The 22,690-nt window shown below is 43.3% G+C and overlaps 1 protein-coding gene across 1 annotated transcript; it reads left to right on the forward strand.

Annotated features, from left to right (window-relative positions):
• Positions 1-1,471: 1,471 nt before the first annotated feature.
• Positions 1,472-21,672, forward strand: MCM3 (minichromosome maintenance complex component 3). Its single transcript, XM_081044395.1, has 17 exons — positions 1,472-1,813; positions 2,856-2,968; positions 3,393-3,601; positions 4,082-4,212; positions 6,464-6,702; positions 7,609-7,717; positions 8,496-8,649; positions 9,231-9,362; positions 10,162-10,370; positions 12,287-12,461; positions 12,879-13,005; positions 13,829-13,979; positions 16,919-17,059; positions 18,055-18,158; positions 18,632-18,717; positions 19,180-19,249; positions 20,450-21,672. The coding sequence occupies exons 1-17, from the start codon at positions 1,736-1,738 to the stop codon at positions 20,646-20,648; spliced, it is 2,427 nt and encodes an 808-aa protein (XP_080900521.1). The 5' UTR covers positions 1,472-1,735; the 3' UTR covers positions 20,649-21,672.
• The last annotated feature ends 1,018 nt before the right edge of the window (positions 21,673-22,690 follow it).

Here is a 22,690-nt window from a genome sequence, read left to right on the forward strand (position 1 = left end):
TGACAAAGAAGCCAAAAACACACAATGGAGAAAAAACAGCCTCGTCAATAAATGGTGCTGGGAGAATTGGATAGCTACGTGCAAAAGAATGAAACTGAACTGCTATCTGTCACCATGTACCAAAATTAACTCAAAATGGATCAAAGACCTAAACATAAAACCTGAAACAGTAAACTGCATGGAAGAAAACATAGGTACTAAACTTATGGACCTTGGGTTCAAAGAGCATTTTATGAATTTGACCTCAAAGGCAAGGGAAGTAAAAACTAAAATAAATGACTGGGACTACAAAAAGCTTCTGTACAGCAAAGGAAACCATCGACAACATAAAGAGGCAACCAACTGAATGGAAGATTTTTGCAAATAATGCCTCTGATAAGGGACAAATATCCAACATATGTAAAGAACTCATAAAACTCAACAGCAAAAAAACAAACAACCCAATTGAAAAATGGGCAGAGGACCTGAAGAGACATTTCTCCAAAGAGGACATACAAATGGCAAATAGACATATGAAAAAATGCTGAACATCGCTAATCATCAGAGAAATGCAAATGAAAACCACAATGAGATATCACCTCACCCCAGTCAGAATGGCTTTCATCAACAAAACAAATAGTAACAAGTGTTGGAGAGGTTGTGGAGAAAAAGGAACTCTCATACACTGTTGGTGGGAACGCAGGCTGGTGCAGCCATTATGGAAGGCAGTGTGGAGGTTCCTCAAATAATTACGAATAGAATTACCATATGACCCAGCAATCCCTCTGCTGGGTATCTACCCAAAAAATCTGAAAACATTTATCCATAAAGACATATGTACTCCAATGTTCATTGTAGGTTTATTTACTGTGGCCAAGACATGGAAACAACCAAAGTGTCCTTTGACAGACGAATGGATAAAGAAGTTGTGATATACATACACAATGGAATACCAGTATTCTGCATAAGAAAAGATGAAATAGTGCCATTTCCGACAACATGGATGGATTTCGAGATTATTATGCTGAGTGAAACAAGTCAGACAGAAAAAGTTGAGAACCATATTTCACTGATATGTGGTATATAAAACTGAAAACAAAAGAACAAGACAAACAAATGCAGAAACAAAAACTCATAGACACAGATAACAGTTTAGTGATCATGAGAGGGTAAGGAGGGAGGGGGGTGATACCCATCCCTGTATTTCCCTGGATGCCGCTTGAGGGCAGCTGCTTAAGAACCATATCCAGCGGTGACACCGTATTTGAACACATATTTTAAAAACCATTTGCTTCTATGTTTTCATTTCCTTCTTCTATAAACCCCCCTTGTCTAACGTTTTAGTCTTTAAATCCAACCTCCTGGCTCCGTGGGTTCACCCTTCACAGGGTGAGAGACCCGCAGATTGAAAAAAATCCTCAAAACATCCGGGAAAAGGGGGAAGACTACGATTCCCAGAATACATCGCTTCCCGATCCCCATCAGTGAGGGCGGAGCCGCGAGAGAACAGAGCGCCCCGGATGGTACTTTCCCGCCGCCGCGCGGCGCCTCTCGGTCAACGAGAAGAAGAGGAAGCTTTCGATTGGATACTATCCATTCTCATCAGCCAATCAGAATGTGTGTATCCATCCAGAGACCCCCACCCCTTCATTGAGGTCACTTTGGTGGCGGGAAAAGTTCGGCTGTTTTCGCGCCGGGGCGGGGTTATCGAAGACCCGCCGCGGGGCTCGGAGGAGGTGGTTTGGAGTCGGCCAGCATGGCGGGGACCGTGGTCCTGGACGACGTGGAGCTGCGGGAGGCGCAGAGAGATTACTTGGACTTCTTGGATGACGAGGTGAGGGAGGCGCTCGGTCGCGAGGTTGTGGATGGTGGAGCCCCTGGGGACGCGGACAGGCCGAGGGAAGCCGTGCGTGACGCCGCCCCGCGCCGAGCAGCGCCCCGGCCGGGGAAGGGGCAGAGGGGGCCGGCGCGGGGCCCTCCCATCTCGGTCTCGGGCATCTTCTCGCGGTGGAGGCAGTCCGCCGTTGGTTTCCTGTAGGTGAGCCTTCGCGATCCTACAACTTTCTTCTCGATACAAGTGATGGCGGAGTCGCGCGACGGGCGGCCGGTTGCCGTCCAGGGCAGACAAAGTGGCAAAGCCCGCTTGGACCTCTTCGACATCACTCTCGGGTGTCGTCATTTGGGGGGTAGGGTGGGGGAAGGGCTGCTGTGCGACGTGGCGATCCGCGGCGTCGGGGGTCCCAGATGCTGTGTTAGAGCCTGACGTCCTGTTGGGAGGAAAAGGCCTCCTGTCGGGGCAGCGTGCTTTGTCAGGACCGAGTGCGACGCGGACGAAACGTGTTCGTGATGCAGGTAAAGGTGATGCGTCTGGAAGCGTTGCTGATGCTGCACCTGTAAACAAATATCTAAGGCTCCCGAGTCCGGGAGGTCTGGATAGGAGAGCTCGCGCTGTGTTACACAGATATCGGGACATTAAATATGTTCATTCCGTCCACGAGTTTTAAATGAAAAGTTATCTTAGTATGACTTTTAATATGAATATTAAAAGCCCGTGTGATTTACGTTGTAACCAGGTTAGTATTCATTGTCCTTCTCGACTTCTTATGAGCTCATTTTAATTCCCCATTCAAGGGTGAGAAATGACTGCCTACAGAAAAGGCATTGATAATGCGAATAATGGCAGGGACCTCGAGGGAGACGTCATCCCTGCACTGTGCTTTTTCAGTGCATATGGAATCGGAGGCGAGGGAGTGAAAATATGGGAGAAAGTGGGGTTCAGCTCTGCCGCAGGGAGGGACTTCACGTGAGAGCTGCTGCTGTGTGAAAACATCGTGTGTTTGAATTTGTGGCTGTTCCACGTGGTGGCTGTTTTGCAGGAAGACCGGGGAATTTATCAGAACAAAGTTCGGGAGCTGATCAATGACAACCAGTACCGGTTGATTGTCAACGTGAATGACCTGCGCAGGAAAAATGAGAAGAGGGCTAATCGGTGAGTGGCAAGGGATTCCAAGGGGGTATCCTGGCCGGCTCTGAGTGAGAATTGCTTCCCTCTCTCTTTCCTGCATGGGAAGGATGCTCAGGAGAGGGACCTGCATGAAATGTTTCTGACCTTGAAGCCCTCATTGCCTCACCTGCACCTCTGTTTTTATCTTCCCAAAGTGGGTGGTAGGCCTTTTCGCTCAAGAGCTTTTCCTTCCTTCCATGTTTAACTGAGTATCATTTCTACATCTTTGATGAGTTGAAGTTGGCCTTCAGTTCTGGTTATTTTCCTGAGTCTTGTAGGGTGGCAGAAGAAAGGAGTTAGATTTTCACTCCTTGTTCTTGATCATCTAAGAATGTCCACTTCTGTTTCGAGGGTCAGTTTTTTTGAGTTCTGCCCCCTGCCTAATTATTCTTCTCTTGCCCCTATGCAGCCTCCTGAGCAATGCCTTTGAGGAGCTGGTTGCCTTCCAGCGGGCTTTAAAGGATTTTGTGGCCTCCATTGATGCTACCTATGCAAAGCAGTATGAGGAGTTCTACATAGGATTGGAGGGCAGCTTTGGCTCCAAGCATGTCTCTCCCCGGACTCTTACTTCCTGCTTCCTTAGCTGTGTAGTCTGTGTGGAGGGCATTGTCACTAAGTGTAAGTGGGTTAAAGTAAGGGTCCAGGGCAGTGGAGGTGGGATACACTTAAAGGGGCTGGGAAAAGAAAACAGGAGAGGTGGAGTAGAGCTGGGTCACGAGTGTGTGGCTTCAGAAAGATGGAGCATTGAAATTATGGGGTGAAACTTGGAGGAGCTCTGAGTGTGCGCAGTAATGAGGGGGACCTTGAGTGCCCACCTGTGCTAGCAGAATGATGAATTCTGCTGAGAGTGGACGAGTCTTGGGTATTGGCAGTCTCTTCATTCTAACCCTGAATGTCTATTTCTTAGTTGGTATCAGTTGTATTTAAAGTTTTACACGGATATGGTGATATAAAAGTAAATAAATGACAAGTATTATTGAAATAGCTGAAACTAGTTGGAGGAATAGTATTTGGAGTCATCATGGGCTTGCCTGCGTTAGATCCCACTTCTATCACTGTCTCGTTGGATGACTGTATATGCATGTTTTCCATTCCTAGGCTCTCTAGTTCGTCCCAAAGTTGTACGCAGTGTCCACTACTGTCCTGCTACCAAGAAGACCATAGAGCGACGTTATTCTGATCTCACCACCCTGGTGGCCTTTCCCTCCAGCTCTGTCTATCCCACGAAGGTGAGGGGAGTGAATTGATTGGGCTTCTTGGAGGTTGTAGTCAAAGATACCTGTTTTAATGCGTAGTTGGATCAAATAATGTATTTTCTGGGTCAAAACAGGTAATAACAACATGATAAATGGGGGTGGCCGCTTAATTCAGTTTGTTAGAGCGGGGTGCTCTTCACAACAAGGTTGCCTGTTCGATCCCCACATGGGCCACTGTGAGCTGCGCCCTCCACAACTAGATTGAAACAAATACTTGACTTGGAGCTGATGGGTCCTTAAAATAAATAAAAGTTAACAAAAAAAAAAAGTTTGCTATGTTTTAAAAAACAGAAAAAGATTTTAAAAATTCAAGTAATTGGGTAATATTTGAAGTCTTCTAAAAGTAGGTAGGGTGACAAGTAAGCATTAACCTAAAGGAAAGTTTGATTGCTAGCCAGAGCTTAATATGGAAAGCTCATGTTTTTAAAAGAAATAATAAATATTCACTTTAGAAAATTTAGAAAATTATGGTAGGGTTGAAGGAAAAAAGTCATCTAATCTACGTCAATCTTTTAGCAAAGTTATAATCATATAATTTTATAATTAAAGTAATATGGAAAAACGTATAATGTTATTTTGTGCTTTTTACAGGTATTTTACTGCAAGTTTAAGAGAAGGTTGACATAGGAAATGACTTTATTCTTAGTGTGCAGTTTGAATTGAGAATGATGCGAAACTTTAATAGAGACAAGATGATTAATATTGATTACTTGATGTCTGAACTCATTCTATGAAAGAATACCTGTCCCCATATCAAAAATTTTAATTGAGAGCTACTATATCCAAAGAATTGTCAGGCACCCTGGAGGACACAGTTATAAATAAGACCCAGTCCTTCAATTTTACCAACTTGTGGAGGAATCATAAACAACAAAAAACAAGGAGGAGTATCTGAGAATTATAACAGAAACTTACTTTGGAATCATTTCGTGTACCTTCAGGTGATATGCTGAGGTTCAGAGGATAAGTGACTTGCTTATGGTCCCAGTTAGTGATGACCCTAAGGAGAAGGACCCATGTCTTTACTGTCAGGCCGGTTGCATTTCCTGTCATCTTAGACTCCTATGCTCTCTGGACTCCTACGTGCTAGAATTTCTTCTCCAGGAAGTACTCAAAGAGTACTGTTCTGCCGGTTACTGTGGCCAGGCTTCTTTACTTGAGCCGTGAAATTTGCTGGACCATGTCTCCTGGAAGTGTCTAGTGTGGCGCTTCCGAGCCTGGGTTTTGGAGTTCCACCTGCCTCAAGTCCTGGCTCTGCCACTTACGGTGTGACGTCTGAGGGAACTTGTTTAACTAATCCCAGCCTCATTTTTTTAATCTGTTGTAAAACGTGGAAAACACCTGCTTTGCTGAGTTGTGAGGGTTACATAAAACAATTCCATGGTAATAGCACAGTGTTTTGTACATAGTAAGCACTCAATAAGTGGTAGTGATTGTGTTTGTTTTGAAAATTAAATACCAAGGAAGTGAAACTTTAAAAGTGTGTTTAAGTGTTTTAAAGGCTCACAGAAGTGTACAGCTTGATGAAATTTCAGAAGCTGAGTATACCTGTAAGATGAGCATCTAAAACAGGAAATTTTTTTTCTAGAGCCTTACTAGCAATCAGAAGTCCCTCCTGAGAGCCCATGCTGCCGTTTGAGTACCCTGACGTCTAACAGCATAGGTTACTTTTGCCTATTGTTATATTTTCTCTAATAAGTACTCTTGCATTGGCTTCTGTTTGTAAGATCCATCCATGTTGTGTATAGGTGTGTTCCATACATTTTCACTGCTGTCTAGAATTCAGTTGTGTGAATGTACTACATTTATGTAACCACTGTGTTGCTGGCATTTGGATATTGTCTAAATTTTGGCTGTTAGGAATAGCGCTGCTGTGAACTTAGTAGCACGTGACTTTGGGTGAGTGTTTCTGTTGGGTATTACTAGGAGTGAAAATACTGCCTCACAATAAGCATATATTCAGCTTTAGTAAGGGAGGTAAGAATCTTAATTTAGATGTTAATACAGCCATGGTCCCTTCAGACTAAAGATTGCCTCTTCCATTTAGGTGGTTGGTAATTAGAATAGATGAGGTTGGAAGAGCTAGAGATAATATTTGGCTTTTGTTCCTGAAATCTGAAATCTCATGAAGTCATCTCCAAATGATACCTATTTCCTACAACACATGAGTGTGGTATCTCTAAGACAGGGCTGAGAAAACTGCTTTTCTGTGTGCTTTTTCTAGGATGAGGAAAACAATCCCCTTGAGACAGAATATGGCCTCTCTGTCTATAAGGACCACCAGACCATCACCATCCAGGAGATGCCGGAGAAGGCCCCAGCCGGCCAGCTCCCCCGCTCTGTGGATGTCATTCTGGATGATGACTTGGTGGACAAAGTGAAGCCTGGTGACCGAGTCCAGGTGGTGGGGACCTACCGTTGCCTTCCTGGGAAGAAGGGAGGCTACACCTCAGGCACCTTCAGGTAAAGGGTCAGTCATGAAGTGTTTGGAATGCTGCTGGCAGCTTCCATGTCTGATAGTATTCTTTTTTCTGTTTGGCATATTCTGGAGAGTTGTAACAGACAGGTGGAGCACTCTACCTGCTTGGGAGATGGGGGTACCTTTTTCCTACGAGATAGAACTGGTAATCTCCCACTTACATGAAAAGTGGGAGTTACGGGTGATAATGATTATAGCCTCATGGCTTACCTGGGAGTTTCTCACATATTCCCACCTTCTTCCCATACACTCTTCTGTCTGAAGCCCTGTGGGTCTGCAAGAGATAAATTCCTGAGATGATGCACCATCAGCATATTTAGATCATGGATGAAGAGAGAATCAGTTGTTGAATTCCAAGCAGCTTTTTTTTTTCTTTTTTTCAATTTGTTGTTCTAGATTATTAGCCTGAAAGACTGAGGTTAGGAATTGAAAATACCAGACTCTTTTTTTTTTAAATTAAAGTTTATTAGGGTGACAATGGTTAGTAAAGTTACATAGGTTTCAGGTGTACAATTCTATATTACATCATCTATATATCACATTGTGTGTTCACCATCCAGAGTCAGTTCTCCTTCCATCACCGTATATTTGATCCCCTTTACCCTCGTCTACCATCCCCCACCCCCCTTACCCTCTGGTAACCACTAAACTATTGTCTGTCTTACGAGTTTTTATTTCTTCACTTGTTTGTCTTGTTCCTTTGTTGTTTTCAGTTTTATATACCACACATCATATGAAACCATATGGTTCTCAACTTTTTCTGTCTGACTTATTTCACTTAGCATCATAATCTCAAGATCCATCCATGTTGTCACAAATAGCATCATTTATTTTTTTCTTATGGTGGAATACTATAACAGGCTTTCTCTTAATTCTCCATTTTGTCTCAGGACCGTCCTGATCGCCTGTAATGTGAAGCAAATGAGCAAGGACATGCAGCCTTCATTCTCTGCTGAGGATATAGCCAAGATCAAGAAGTTCAGTAAAACGCGTTCCAAGGTCTGGGTGTCCTTTAGGGATTTGAGGGTGGGGATGGATTTGTACGGGTTGTATTTGAAGGGTTGTATTTGAACGGTTGTCTTTGTACTGGAGCAGGAGGGGGGGTTCAAGGATTTTCCTCGGAAGTATTTGGTGCTAGCTTCTAGTTTTGACCCAGTCAGCAAGTAAAAGGGTGTTTGTTCTTTAATGTTTCTGTTGTGCTGGGCTGAATGAGACCTGCTGGGCTGCTAAGTAAACCTAATACAAATATTAGAATAGTAATGTCTTCTTTACTGAAGACGTTAGTGATTACATTGTTACTGAAATTTAAAATTTTACATTATTTTTGTTTTAGTCCTCCAATTTCTTTTTCTTTTTGAAGACAATGCCCACATTTAGAATGGACAAAATATATCCATGTGTGATAAAAGTTACTGCTAAAGCACAGTATACATTCTTACTAAACCTAAAATGTTTTGAACCTGGAAATACTTTTTCTGGCTTAAAAATTAAGATAATTTATTGATTAACATCAATGGAGAGTATAAAAATAAACATTTAAGTTTCGATCAGGGATCTTTTTTTTCTTAACGATTAAATCTCTGAGCAAGTTTTGGAATCTTGGCTTCTGTATCTGTTGGTAATGGTCTGATCAATATGATTTGTTTCATGATTAGACACAGTATCTGGACTTGTGCATTTCTTCAAACATTTTCTGTAGGCTAACGTATAAAGTGGAGTTCAGCCATATCCCAGATTCTCATTAGGCTTTGCACTTCACTGGTTACTTCTCCTGTAGGACATCTTTGAGCAGCTGGCCAAGTCGTTGGCCCCAAGTATCCATGGGCATGAGTATGTCAAGAAGGCTATCCTCTGCCTGCTCCTGGGAGGAGTGGAGCGAGACCTAGAGAATGGCAGCCACATCCGTGGGGACATCAATATCCTTCTAATAGGTATGGTGTTAGGGATTTGCTTCAGACGCTAGGTCTTCCCTTGTGGAGTGTGTTTCTGGGAATGTATTACCTGTAAGATGGTATATTCTGTACCTGGCTGTATTTTAGTCCTATCAAAGGGCAAAAGACTAAAATGAATCTTTATTATTATCATTTCTGAGTCTCCTGGTTTATATATCTAAAATATATTCTTCCACAAATGGTAAAGGGAATGTGAAGGAAATAATGTTAACCACCTACCGTGTTTCCCCCAAAATAAGACCTAGCCGGACCGTCAGCTCTAATGCATCTTTTGGAGCAAAAATTAATATAAGACCCGGTCTTATTTTACTATAATTAAGACCCTGTCTTATATTGTATTATATCTTATATTGTATTATATAAAACTGGGTCTTATATTAATTTTCGCTCCAAAAGACGCATTAGAACTGATGGACCGGCTAGGTCTTATTTTCGGGGAAACACGGTGTTAGTACTGTATGTTTCTGTTATGTCAGGAGCTGTGCTAGAAAAGCAGAATTTGCTGATGGGAGGCGGGGGGAGTTTCCTGGAGAGTCACCACTGCCCCCATCCAATTACAGGAGACCCATCGGTTGCCAAGTCTCAACTTCTGCGGTATGTGCTTTGCACTGCACCCCGGGCTATCCCCACCACTGGCCGGGGCTCTTCTGGAGTGGGTCTGACGGCCGCTGTCACTACAGACCAGGAAACAGGTAAGGGAGGGTGTGAGGGTCGTTGGCAAAGGTCCAGCAGTGAGATGGAGCATTATTCGTTGAGCTTGCGCTAGGTGTGCCTTGTGTTGGGAAGATACAGTTTGAGAGGTTAGTTTGGGCTAGTAGAAGACTGAGTATGTGGCAATATTGGGTGAATTGACGTGTTTCCCCGAAAATAAGACCTAGCCGGACCATCAGTTTTAATGCGTCTTTTGGAGCAAAAATTAGTATAAGACCCAGTCTTAATTTTACTTACATAATATAAGAACCAGGTCTTATATTAATTTTTGCTCCAAAAGATGCATTAGAGCTGATGGTCCGACTAGGTCTTATTTTCAGGGAAACAGGGTATTTATGTCTTTAAGTGTCCCTTTATTGACAAGAATGTCTCCAAGAAGGCTATTTGAAAGCGTTTTAAAGGAGAAACCTTAGCAAATTAGAAGGGAAATAAAAATGAAGATTGTACTATTTCCTAAATTAGAGGAAGGGGTTTGAAGACTAGTATGAAAAGAACAGAGATCTAGTTGGGAAATCATTTGAGGATGAGGATGAAGAGAGAAAAATCTGTAAAGGAAGTTGGTTGGAGGTTAGCTGCTTAGGGTCCAAGCGGGGCAAAGAGAAGCTGTTCAGGTTGGAGCTAGAGAGGGTGGCCCACCAGGGGTTCCTCTAAGTCTCTAGGAGCTGGCTTCACTATATTCTCGTGTGCGATCGTGAGAGGTGCCCGGGAGGGAGATGGACGTCGCTCCCCCTTAACCCCTACGACCTGCACTGTACGTGTCCCTTACCGCCCACTTCCCAGGGGAACGCCGTCTGGAAGCGGGGGCCATGGTCCTGGCTGACCGAGGCGTGGTTTGCATCGATGAATTTGACAAGATGTCTGACATGGACCGCACGGCCATCCACGAAGTGATGGAGCAGGGTCGGGTCACCATCGCCAAGGCTGGCATCCACGCTCGACTGAATGCCCGCTGCAGTGTTTTGGCAGCAGCCAACCCCGTGTACGGCAGGGTCAGTGGAATCAGGCACTTCCATAGTCGTTGTCCGTATCTTCATTTAGTTTTGCTGAGTCACTGGGCTGAGAAGTTTATTCTAGGTGACCAGGGGAACAAAAGGCCAAAGACCAAACCAAGTAAGCTCATCATCTTGTTAACTGCCCTTGGTTTAGGGCTATGGTTCCTCACCCCTTCATACATACACATCAGAATCCCCTGGAAAGGTGTTTATTTAAAATGACTTTTTAAAAATACAAAGAAGTAAAAATGACCTGCAGTCTCACATCCCAGGTAACCTATCTTGACATTAAAATGACAGTACTACATACACGAGGCAGGAGGATTTATAAACAGAATGGAGAGATATCATATGGAAATGAAAAGCCATTCTTTTCCTATTTCTTTCCCAAGAGAGCCACTAACAGCTCTTGAGTGTTTTCAGGAAACTTAAGCACGTACCAGCATGCTATCTATCTTTGGTTTTTAGTATGACATGGTTCGACGTAATCTTTTATATTTATCCTGTTTGGGATTTTGCTGAGTTTTGCCTTTTTTACAAAAACAGCTGCCTAGTATGGAATTACAATAATGTGTTTAACTAGTTTCCATTTGATGGGCAATTGGTATTTTCCCTTTTTTCCTCCCTGCTATTATGAATGAAGCTGCAACAAACATCTGTGTATGTTTTGTCATGCATTTGGGACTATACCTGTATGGTGAATTCTTAGCAATGTAATTACTGGATTAAGAGTTATGTGCATTTTTATTTTGGTAGAGAGTGCCAAATTGTCTTCTTTGAAGACTATACCATAATAATACTACTAACTAATACTTATAAATGCTTTATATTTACCAATTCCTTTCATCCTCACAAAAACCCTGTAAGGTAGGTATTTTCCTCATTCACAGATGATAGAATGTAGGCATAACAGTTTTAAGTAACTTGCTCAACAGTCACAAACTGGAAAATAGCAAGAGGCAGGATTTGAACCCAAAGCTTATGCTGTGCTCTGGCAATGTATGATTCCACAGTACGTGGGAATACTTGTTTTGGTGGGTTTTTTAAAAACATACAGGTGCCTGATCCCCAGCCCAGGGGTTCTGAATCCAAATCTCTGGGTTGGGGCTCTGGGTAACTGGTTTCGAAAGGCTCCATAGGTTGCTTCTAGGACATAGCCTGGATTGAGAGCCATAGGTTTTCAGATTAATGCTAACGTGTGTTTACATCATTCTGAAGAATTGCACTGGCATACGGAGGGAGAAAATGGCAAGTCCTGAAATGTGAACATGGTCAGGATCATTAATCTTACCCAGAAGGTTGCCAGGCCTTTTGCCTGTGAAGTACACGTGGGTGGGTCAGCATTAGCCCATTAGGCCCCTAATTGAAAGATAACAGTTCTTGAGTCCCAGGCAAAAACTCCCATGATCCTTAAGACATCATAATTTGTATATTATTGACCATTTCTGTTAAGATTCTACTCATTACCTTCTGAGTGAGGGACTCCAAAGTTCCCAAGTGCTTCTGGATTAGCCAGCTTATCCTGTCTTTATAACAGGTAAGGAAGGGAGAGGGAGTCATCTTTCAGGGCTGGTCCTGCCGTGGGAATGAGAGGAGCAGAATGAGGCTTGGGAAGGAGGAGGCTGGTTTTTAGACCCAGGCTCAGCCTGTTGGAGGCTTCTAAGCTTGGTGAGGCGGTTTGCTTGGAAGGAAAGAGGCGGGGCTTTGAGTTCCCTCAGGTCACCTGAGCTTCAGTTAGAGAAGGGTTGCAGGTAGAAGAGATGAATTAAGTATTTTAATAGCTTTAAAATACTTTAGTTCACTTCTTCTGATTGGTTTTCTCTTTAAGGTCTAGTCTTCTATTCTCACTCCCAGAATCCGTCCAGCCTCCTGTCCTTTCTTCCTATTGATTTTCCTTTTCTTCCTGTGTCCAGTATGACCAGTACAAGACCCCCATGGAGAACATTGGGCTGCAGGACTCACTGCTGTCCCGATTCGACTTGCTCTTCATCATGCTGGATCAGATGGACCCTGAGCAGGACCGGGAGGTCTCAGACCACGTCCTCAGGATGCACCGTTACAGGTCGCCAGGGGAGCAGGACGGTGACGGTGAGGCCACTGGAAGAGTAAGGAAGGGAAGGGAACCGAATGGGTGCCCTTATCTCAGGCCCCACCCGGGGCCGTGGGTGTTGCAGTTTCTGGGTTGAAATTGAAGGTGCCCTTGCCTGTCTGGCCACTGCTCCTGGCTCAGTGGAGGTTATCCTAAGGGGTGTCTTTTGTCCGTTTCTGGGTCTGGGAACAGCTTTGAGCATCTTCTGTGGGCCAGGTGGTGCTACCCTCCTTACTGGTGGGCGTCCCCTGTCTGTTTCCTTCTGGGTCCATGCTTTATGAGTCTTGTCTCTCTTCCCTTGCTGTGCTATAGAAGAAGCAATTTTCCCTGGGTTAAGCTCTTTCTTAACCCTCCTTTCTCTCAACTTGGGTTGTTTTTTTTTTTTTTTTTTTTTTTTTTTTTTTTTTTTTTTTAAGCTATGCCTTTGGGTAGTGCTGTAGATATCCTGGCCACAGATGATCCCAACTTTAGCCAGGAAGACCATCAGGACACCCAGATCTATGAGAAGCACGACAATCTTCTTCATGGGAACAGGAAGAAAAAGTGAGCATTTCTTATACTCGTCCCTCGAGGGCACCTGAGATTTGCGTCATATTAGAGCATGTTTATATCTACTATTGTAGCATATCAGAGCATGTGTATGTGTATATGCTGTCCAGGCCAAGATTGTGCTTGGTGTCATAACTGTGTGGGCCTGTTCTCTTTTCTGGATCCACAGATACCTTCTTCCTGGCCTTGTAAATGTTTGTGGGTGATTATGCTTAGGTTCTGATCTTTTCCTAAAATTGGGTGGCTTTATGACATTCCTAACCAATGGTGGGTGTGATTTCATCCTCATGAAGGATTGCAGAAGTCATGTCATCATTTATGTCGAGTTCATGGTGAAGGGTCAGTAGATAGCAAGCACTGGAGGCTTTGCAAGTCGATTTGGATAAAGGGAATCTGTAATCAGGTGCTCAGAGCATGAAATGTGAGATCTTATACCTCTGTCTTTGACCATGGTGCAGTAGGAAGCATAACATAATCTTCAAACCTGTTGGTTGAAGAACAGAATTTGGAGTCAGAAAACTGAATTTGAGTCTACTTAAGCGTCTCTGAGCCACGGTTTTCCCACTTTTAACAAAATATGGCAAAAGAACCTAAACTTTCTTTCTCAAAATAATACCTGAGTGATCCCTATAGAATTTCAAAAAATATGTGAAGGGGCCTTGTACGTGTTCCCTATAAATGAGATTTATGATAATGGATTCCAGGCTGTATCTGCTTTGCCACTTGACCTTGACTTCTCTGAGGAGAGGCAAAGCCACTGTCCCAGGCAGGTGCTGGGCTGTGGCAGGAAAGTGGAGTGTATTGTGTGTGGGTCCAGGGAGAAGATGGTGAGTGCAGCGTTCATGAAGAAGTACATCCACGTGGCCAAAATCATCAAGCCCGTCCTAACACAGGAGTCAGCCACCTACATTGCAGAAGAGTACTCACGCCTGCGCAGCCAAGACAGCATGAGCTCGGACACCGCAAGGGTGAGTCCCCAAGGGGAAGATGGCCCTGGACTTCCCTTAAGTATACGGCTGGGGAAGCAGTCCCTACCATTGGGGAACTCTGAAAGCATTTTAACTTAGTGATGATTCCTTAGCTTTTCCTTTCTGGTCTGAAAGGCTTTCTGACACAATTTTAATCATTTCCTTTTACAAAGGAAAATGAAATGCAAAACCCCAGAGATAACATGTATCTGATTAGTTCAGACAGGCCTCCAGAAGTTGTGATCCATTCAGCAAACGTATGAGTGACGGCTGGGAACTGAATTAGTCTATTCGCACATGCAGTGTTAAACTAAGAGCTGCCCTTAAAGAATTCACATTTGGGGTGGGGAGGCAGAAAGGTAGGCGGAAAGATTATATATTCATACCGGGAGGTGCCAAAAAATGAACACAGTTTAAGAGATTTTACCTGTATTTTCGAAGTTGAATTGAATTATGGTAGCAATGTGTATGTAGTATGACGTTCGCGCAAAAGATGGCATTAATCAAATGAATGCTAGTGTCATTCATTGTATTACAATTTTAAAACAGTTTTTTTCCTTTCCTGTTTTTTCAGTTGACGTTTATGGGGTGACAATTGTTAGTAAAGTTACATAGATTTCAGGTGTACAATTCTGTATTACACCATCTATAAATACCATTGTGTGTTCACCACCCAGAGTCAGTTCTCCTTCCATCACCATATATTTGATCCCCCTTACCCTCATCTCCCACCCGCCTTCCCCTTACCCTCTGGTAACCACTAAACCAGGGGTGTCCAAACTGCCTCCCCCTTACCCTCTGGTAACCACTAAACCAGGGGTGTCCAAACTGCAGCGCACGGGCCAACTGCGGCCTGCAATCCATTTTTTATTGGCCCGCAGCAAATTCCAAAAATATATTTAGTTTACTTAAATAAGCCAGGTGAGGCAATACATACTTCACCTCGAGTGAGTGACCCAGCTGTTTGTGTATTTTACCGGATATGGCCCTTAGTGAAAAACGTTGAAAAAAGTTTGGACACCCCTGCACTAAACCATTGTCTGTGTCTATGACTTTTTGTTTCTCATTTGTTTGTCTTGTTCTTTTGTGTTTCGTTTATATACTTCCTTTCTTAAAATGTGCATACATTTGCCACAGTGTAATAACTAAAAAGGACTGAATGTGAAAGACTGTTGGAGTACAGATAAAGAAGCTATTAATTTTTCCTTTAGACTTTCCAGAAGATACGAATGTCAGGAAAAGATTCCCAGAGAGTCTGATATTAGAACTGGACTTTGACAGATGAATAGGAGTTGGCAATTGTGATGGTTTTCTAGAGCTATTTCTAGAAACCTAACATACCAACTTATGAATTTATCTGAATCTTTTGGGGCAGTTTAGTTCATATAGGATTTCACAAAGAAAGAGCCAAGTCTAAAACTCTAATCATGCGATGTAGATTTATTTTTTTATTTTTTTACTTATTTTTAATTTATTTTTTTATTGGGGAACAGTGTTTTATTCCAGGACCCATCAGCTCCAAGTCAAGTCGTCGTTTTTTTCAATCTAGTTGTGGAGGGCACAGCTCACTGGCCCAAGTGGGAATTGAACTGGCTACCTGGGTCTTATGAGCACGGTGCCCTAACCAACTGAGCCAACCAACTACCCAAATGCGATGTAGATTTAGATATGATCCCAGATCATAATGTGCTCATTGAGATCTTCTGGAACTCCTGCTAGCATTTCCTTGATACCTTCAGTGACAACATGCCTAGCACGTCACTACTTTGAAATGTTAGAATACTCTTCCATTTACTGAGCTTAAACCTGCTTCCCCATGACTTCTATGCTTGAGTCTCAATTTTGTTTTCTGGAGATTTCGTTTGAATTGTCTTCAAATTAAATTGCCCCCTTTCTTTTTTAACTGGTACTCCCATTAATGTGAACATGTTTACATAATGTCTAAAAGGCCTTCTCATTGAACATATTACACCAATTGGAGCTTATAATGGAGTGTTTAACCTCCAGACTCTGGTACGAAATCATTAAAAGATTTGATAAACTTATTTAAATGTGAATATATTTGTTTTTGAATGTCAGATTGGGTATAAATGAGAATTTTGAAAACTTGAAAGTAGAAAGTAGAAGTGACCATCATACGTGGGAGATGGGAAGGTGTGATAGAGAGAACTAACCCTTTGTTCTGATCCCTTTAGCTAACTTTTGGACCTTGCACGAATCCGTTCACTTCTTAGGTCACAGTTTCCTTATTCATAAAATAATGAGAAGGTAGATAACATCAGGGATGCGTAACTGGGAGGACACATCAGTGTCACCTGGAACTTGAAAGTGCACATGCGTAGTCCTAAACACAGACTGATTCCTCAGGCCAGGGATGCCATTCAGACTAGCATTCTAAAAAGATAAAGGCAGCCCCATTTGGCGTACATCCACCCCTGTGAGAACCAGTTGGTAACGTGTCAGAGTTCTGCTCTTTTGGACTTAAGTGAGTTTACCCAACTTTTAAAAATGTGTCATCTGATGACCTCTTTCCCACCCCTCCCTTGAAGCCTTCAAGTCCCATTTTCCTCATCTATAAAACTTCTCCAAGTAATAAAGAGTGTTAAATACACAAGGAACACAAAAGCAAAGTTCTTGGTGCATTGTGGGCCTTCACTTTTGTACTTTGTCTAGGCTTTTGTCTTTCCAGCTGTAAGATGCCTGATTTTCTTCCCTGTTCACCTCCTCCTTCCCTCCACACTTACACCTATCTTCCTGATAATTTTCATCTTTCAGAATTTTATATGGTCGTTATAAGGACTGCAGAGCTCCGTCCTTTGCTTAGACTTCTTAGAGCTTTTCCGGTTGTGTCATTATTTTCTGTGTAGTGGGAATGATGGGCATGCCTAAGGAAGATGTATAATTCTGGGTAAGCAATCCTCTTTGGTTTTCTTCCCTAGACCTCTCCAGTTACTGCCCGGACGTTGGAAACTCTGATTCGATTGTCCACAGCCCATGCCAAGGCCCGCATGAGCAAGACTGTGGACCTGCAGGACGCAGAGGAGGCTGTGGAGTTGGTCCAGTATGCTTACTTCAAGAAGGTGAGGGTTCAGATGCTTGTGGTGAGAGCTTCTGAATACATCGTTGGTGCTTGGGCCTCACAGCCCCCCATATGTGCCGCCTGCGTTTGGGTCGCCAGCACAAAGCGCCATCTGTCTGCCAGTGTTCAGCCAGCCTCTCTCCTTTCTCTGGGACCTGCAGCACCGGTGGTTCTCGGTACCGGCTGCATGTTGAGAACTAGCTGGAGAGCTTTAAAATCCCCATGCCAGAGCCCCGAGAGATCCCAGAGATTCTGGTTTAATTGAGGTGCTGTACCTTCCTTGCTTCTCTGTCTATCCTTGCTTCCTTTGCCTCTTAAAAAGGTAGGTGTTCCCAAAGGATCGCCATTGATAATTTTCCTCATCCCTCGATTCCTTTCCCCTTGGCAGTCTCTTCAGGTGTCCTATTGATACCACAAAAACTCAGGTCAAAAGTAGAACTCTCAAACTTGCATCTCATCCTGTTTCTCCATATCTGCTTGTGACATTGCATCTCTGTCATTTTTGGGACCAAGCCTTGAAACCTTAACTCTTTTTTTCATTGCCCCTAACCCCTATCCACCAGCCTGGTGAATTGTAGCCCTTTGGGGTTTGGTTGTGGGTCTGATGAACATTTTTGGCTGTTTCTCTTTGCTAGGGTGGAGGTAGTCTTATTTAAATTAAGCACTTGATTTATAAAGAAATGAATTGTTTCCCACTTAACCACTATGGGCTGGACTTTTTTTTTTTTTTTTTTTTAATTTATTCCTTTATTCAGTAAATGCTGACTGAGTACTTACTGTGTGAAAGGCAGTGAGCACACACACCATCCAGCATTTTTAAAGATGGGTAGCAACCTGTCCCCTGATCCTGGGACTTGGGGACAAGAGATGTTAGGTGAGTCATTAGACCTGTTGACATTATTTCTGCTGATGGTGCAGAAGGGACTTCAGAGTTCTTTATTCAGTTCCCCGGCATCAGTGACCTCTCCTGCCCACACATACATGGCTTGATCCTAGGTTCTGGAAAAGGAGAAGAAACGTAAGAAGCAACATGAGGATGAATCAGAGACAGAAGATGAAGAGGAGAAAAGCCAGGAGGACCAAGAACAGAAGAGGAAGAGGTAAGGTGGGGCAAAGAGAAATGAGAGACAAAGACTCCAGTTAGGGCTGGGGGAGGGGGGGATGGTGGATCAGGTACTGATGGTTGACATCAGGTTCTTCACTAGACCTGCAGGGTTTGAGAAGGAAGGTAACGGGGCAAAGGACAGAATGAGCGAGCCCTCTCTTGTCTTTAGCATGATGCTTTTGACCTCTTTCCTGCTAAAGAATTGATGAACAGCAGGAGGAGTAACTCATTCAGAGGTTTTTGAAGATTACATTTTGGATTTTTCCCCTCAAGATTATTTGTTCCTGTCAGGCCTGTGGTTGAATTTGTAAGGGAAAAAGCATTGTGAAGCAGGAAAAGTAAGTTTATACAGGCCTGGGCCTAGTGTTTCACTTTGATTGTAGATGGTTCTAGTTACTGTTTTTCATGGTCAGAGGCACAGGGTGGGGCTCGCCAAAGCTTTTCTTTTAACAACGGTGGGTATTTTAGGAGGAAGACTCCTCACTCAGGAGCCAAGGATGGGGACTCATATGACCCCTATGACTTCAGTGACACAGAAGGGGAAATGCCTCAAGGTAAGAGCATGTCCCCTACTGATAAGGCAGGTGTTCCTTTGACTCCTGACTCTTAACCTGCACTGCATGTTTTGGTGGGCTCCCATTTGGCTCTGTTTGGGGCCTTGTGTCCAAGAAGTTTGTCTCTAGAGCCTTAGGAAACCCACAGTATAACTTTGGAAAACAAGCTTGCTCAGTTGTTTGCTTCCCTTCTTGATGAATTGTGCTCTTTGCCAAGTCTGGTGTAAGCATCCCAGATAGCATATGTGGAAGGTCTCCTGCCTGACTCCATTCTCACATTGTTCATTCATTGGAGATTTCTCTTAATTGCCCTGCCTGGCCCCAATAGAACCCTAGGAAATGGTGTTCAGCAGGCTTAGTGGGGGGGGGGGGGCGAGGGGAGAGAACATTATTGCTCTGCTGTTTGTGCAAACGGCTTCACCGTGTCTCTCCCCATTGCCTGCAACCGTTTATCCTCTACAGTGCACACTCCAAAGACAGCGGACTCACAGGAGACCAAGGAATCCCAGAAGGTGGAGTTGAGTGAAGCCAGGTGAGTAGGGAAGTTAATTCCACATATCGCTGATAACAAGGATTTCTTCTGAGGGAGAGGGTACGAAACAAGCTGCTTATCAAAAGAGCTCAAAACTAGTGGCCCAAGGATTTTTAAAACATTTTACATTTTGATTATAATTTCACACTTAAAAAAAAGTTAAAAGACAGTTTGTAAAAGACAGCATTCTAGTTCTTATGCTTTACCACTTGCTTTATAAATAACTTCCTGTGGAAATTTTAAATCTGACGTCCTCGCGAGGTCAGGAAAAGTCTTAGAGCCAGGATAGAGTTTGTCTTCCTGTAAACTTTGATTTTTCTCAGTGGGAGACACATATTTTTCTCACTGAATTGTCATTTGTTTTGAGATGAATTTTTACCACTAGTGTTTCAGAAACGGTTTTAGCTATAAATTTTATATTTACTGGGCCCCAAAGAAACTCCATGGCTAAGGTTTGCTTTTTTATGTTAATATCTGAACATACACACACCTGGCACAATATGTTTACTGAATAAATTTGAAACATTGAAAAGTATTTAGTAAAAAACATTAAAATTAATTACAGTTTCACTTCCCAGAAGCAGTCATTGAATGAGCTATATGAGAAAGCACTTTCTGAATTAGCTCATAAAGATCTGTTTTTAATGACTGTGGGGTTTCCATAGTATGGCTGTGTAAAGTTTTACTTGTGTTTTCTAATGATGGACATTTAGGTTCCATAAATCTGTTTACAGTAAAACATTCTCATATCGATCACTACACACTTGTGCAAGTGTAGCTGTAAGGTTAATTTCTAAAAGTAGACTCCCTGCATCAGAGGGTATGCACTTTAAAATTTTAGTACATGTTGCTAAATTGCTTCCCAAAGGTGCAATCCTAGTTTACGTTTTTACCAACAATATATGGGAATGCCAGTTACCCTGATGCATCAGAAAAAGGAACACATGCTTCCTTTGAAAGCCCTCTTGTTTTTAAAATGCTGTTATTTCTCAATGTATTAGGAAGCTCTATAATACAATGGTTTAACTTTAAAGGAGGAAACTCAGGCCGGCGCAGCCATCAGAGGCAGCTGTGTGTATGTGTATATAGGGGGCTGGCTATACAGTATTATGACACCTTAGGTTTTCCCAGCGTAGAGCTTGCCTGAAAGCATTTGGGCTTGTTCATTGCTCCCCCAACCGTTTTTCCTGTCTTGGGCAGGTTGAAGGCATTCAAAGTGGCTCTCCTGGAGGTGTTCCGGGAAGCCCACGCACAGTCGGTGGGCATGACTCGCCTCACAGAATCTGTCAACCGGGACGAGGAACAGCCCTTCTCTGCAGAGGAGATCCAGGCAGCGCTGAGCAAGATGCAGGATGACAACCAGGTCATGGTGTCTGAAGGCATCGTCTTCCTCATCTGAGGCCTCGTCTCTGAACTTGGGGCTCTGCCAAGGAAGCTTCCCCAGGGCCCCCACCCCTAGTGTCGGTCTTGGCCTTTATTCCCTGAATAACAGTGTTAAATTGAACTGAAGTTGAGGGACACGTGATGAAGCTGAATGAGGGTTCGGTGGACGCTTTGGGAGTGAAAGCTGCCATGAGGTAAAGCAAGAGGAAGGTGGGGAAGGACTGCGGCTATTGCCTCATCATTGCAAAAGACGATCATACTCCCACCCCAAAACAAACCAAACCATTCTTTGCTATAAATAGCATAGGATTTCCTGAGTATTTGGGGGGCACAGCTGGGTTGTTTTCATACTTTCTGTGCCTGTTGGCTTTTATTTTTTACTTGCACTTTGGTCTAGAACAACCTTTGGGTTGCTTTACGCTGTGGATAGAACCAGAGGCCAAGAAAACGTTCTTTGTAATAGCACCGGTTAAGACTAATATGTGCTTTAGATCTCAGTATCCAAGACATTGAATAAACTTACCATTTTTATACACATCGCCTTCACAACACATTTTATTTTGTTTTTTCTTGAAAGCTCTGTTCGCAAGATGTGCTGTTCCCGTGTTTGTAGCAAGCCACCACAAGGTGGCAGCATGCTGCTGTGCGCTCTCTTTAGGAGTTAGGTCTTGTCTTCAGGCAGTTTTCCTCAGTGACACCAGCATTTATCTGTTAAAACTGTACGGACCAAACCCTGCCAATTTGAAATAGCTAACCACAGGAGGCCAGTGAATGTAAGTCCAGAAAAATTGACCCTCTGTCTGCCTTTTCCAAGCCTGACTCAAACCTCCTTCATAGAGAAACTATACCTGATATATCAGACACCTCAACGTCATGTGACTTTTGCCCATAAAGAGATCCCCTTACAGGATTCATGTGAAGCTACTTATACCTGGGTGTCTAGCCCTTGGGCTGACTTAGTTGTTTGCACAGAAGGGCAGTACTTCTCATGTACTATTGTATGGTTTGAATAGCTTCCAAAGAACATTTAAGGTTACTTGAATAAAAAGAAAAACAAAAACTGTGTGACTTTATGGGGACCTGGGTCACCTAGATTAGAAGCCGCTCTGAAGAGAAGAGGTGCTGGTTCTCAGCTGTAAGATGGGTGAGGTGCTTCATTTTTGCTGGGAGCAGCCCCTCACCCTGAAGTCATGAAGCAGAAGAGTTTTTTTTATCTTTCTCATGGTGTAAGTTTTTCTTTTCTTAAGGGAAGACAAACTTGTTGGGGAGTTCAGTTTCATATTTGTGATTTCACAGATGTGAAATCCAAGTCCTTTTGGAAGTGATGTGGAGAGCGTATTTAAGGTAGAGGGGAGCAGTACCAGAGGGAAGAGTCTGACGTGTATTGAGTACGGGCAAGGAGTGTGACGCTGTGCTGGGTGCAACAGTGGGTGCAAAAGCAAGACCTCATGCTCTCGAGGCCTACAGCTGGGGATATGTATGTCTAATGTGTCAGAGTTCTGTAAATAGAAAATATAATTACATACCAAGTGACACAAAATAAGAGCTATAGTAATTGATCTATGAGTGTCGCGAGGGAAATGGAAGCTACTGATGGGGCACTGGTACGAAGAAAAACTAGGGGCTTTCAGGGGTCTCCTCAAACAATCTGTCCAGAAAGACATTTTGTCAATAGAACTGCTGCTCTCTATCCTTCACTCCTGAGGAAATGGAGGCACACAGTGGGAGAGGAACTAGGTGCGCCCAGCATTTCGGTAGCACCTATACCAAGTTTACCTTGCTGACAGTTCAGCTCTGCAAACCAACACACAAATAGAAGGCAGAAGACAGTTTGCAGCAACCACGACAAATACTGTGTTTAAACAACTTACAAGAACTCAAGGGACCTACAATTGAGTTTTCAAAAACGTGTATAATTTCTCAACGTAGAGCAACATAAAAAGTTGATAAGCACATAAAGAATAGATTCTTACTCGTTACCAAGAGGTTGCTCAGGCAGGGGCAGACGTACAGGTTAGTGGTTTTGCTGTTGCCACACAGTGCCGGGATTGCAGCGGT

This window comes from Rhinolophus hipposideros (genome assembly GCF_964194185.1).
Source record: "Rhinolophus hipposideros genome assembly, chromosome: 3".
Lineage (NCBI taxonomy): Eukaryota > Metazoa > Chordata > Mammalia > Chiroptera > Rhinolophidae > Rhinolophus > Rhinolophus hipposideros.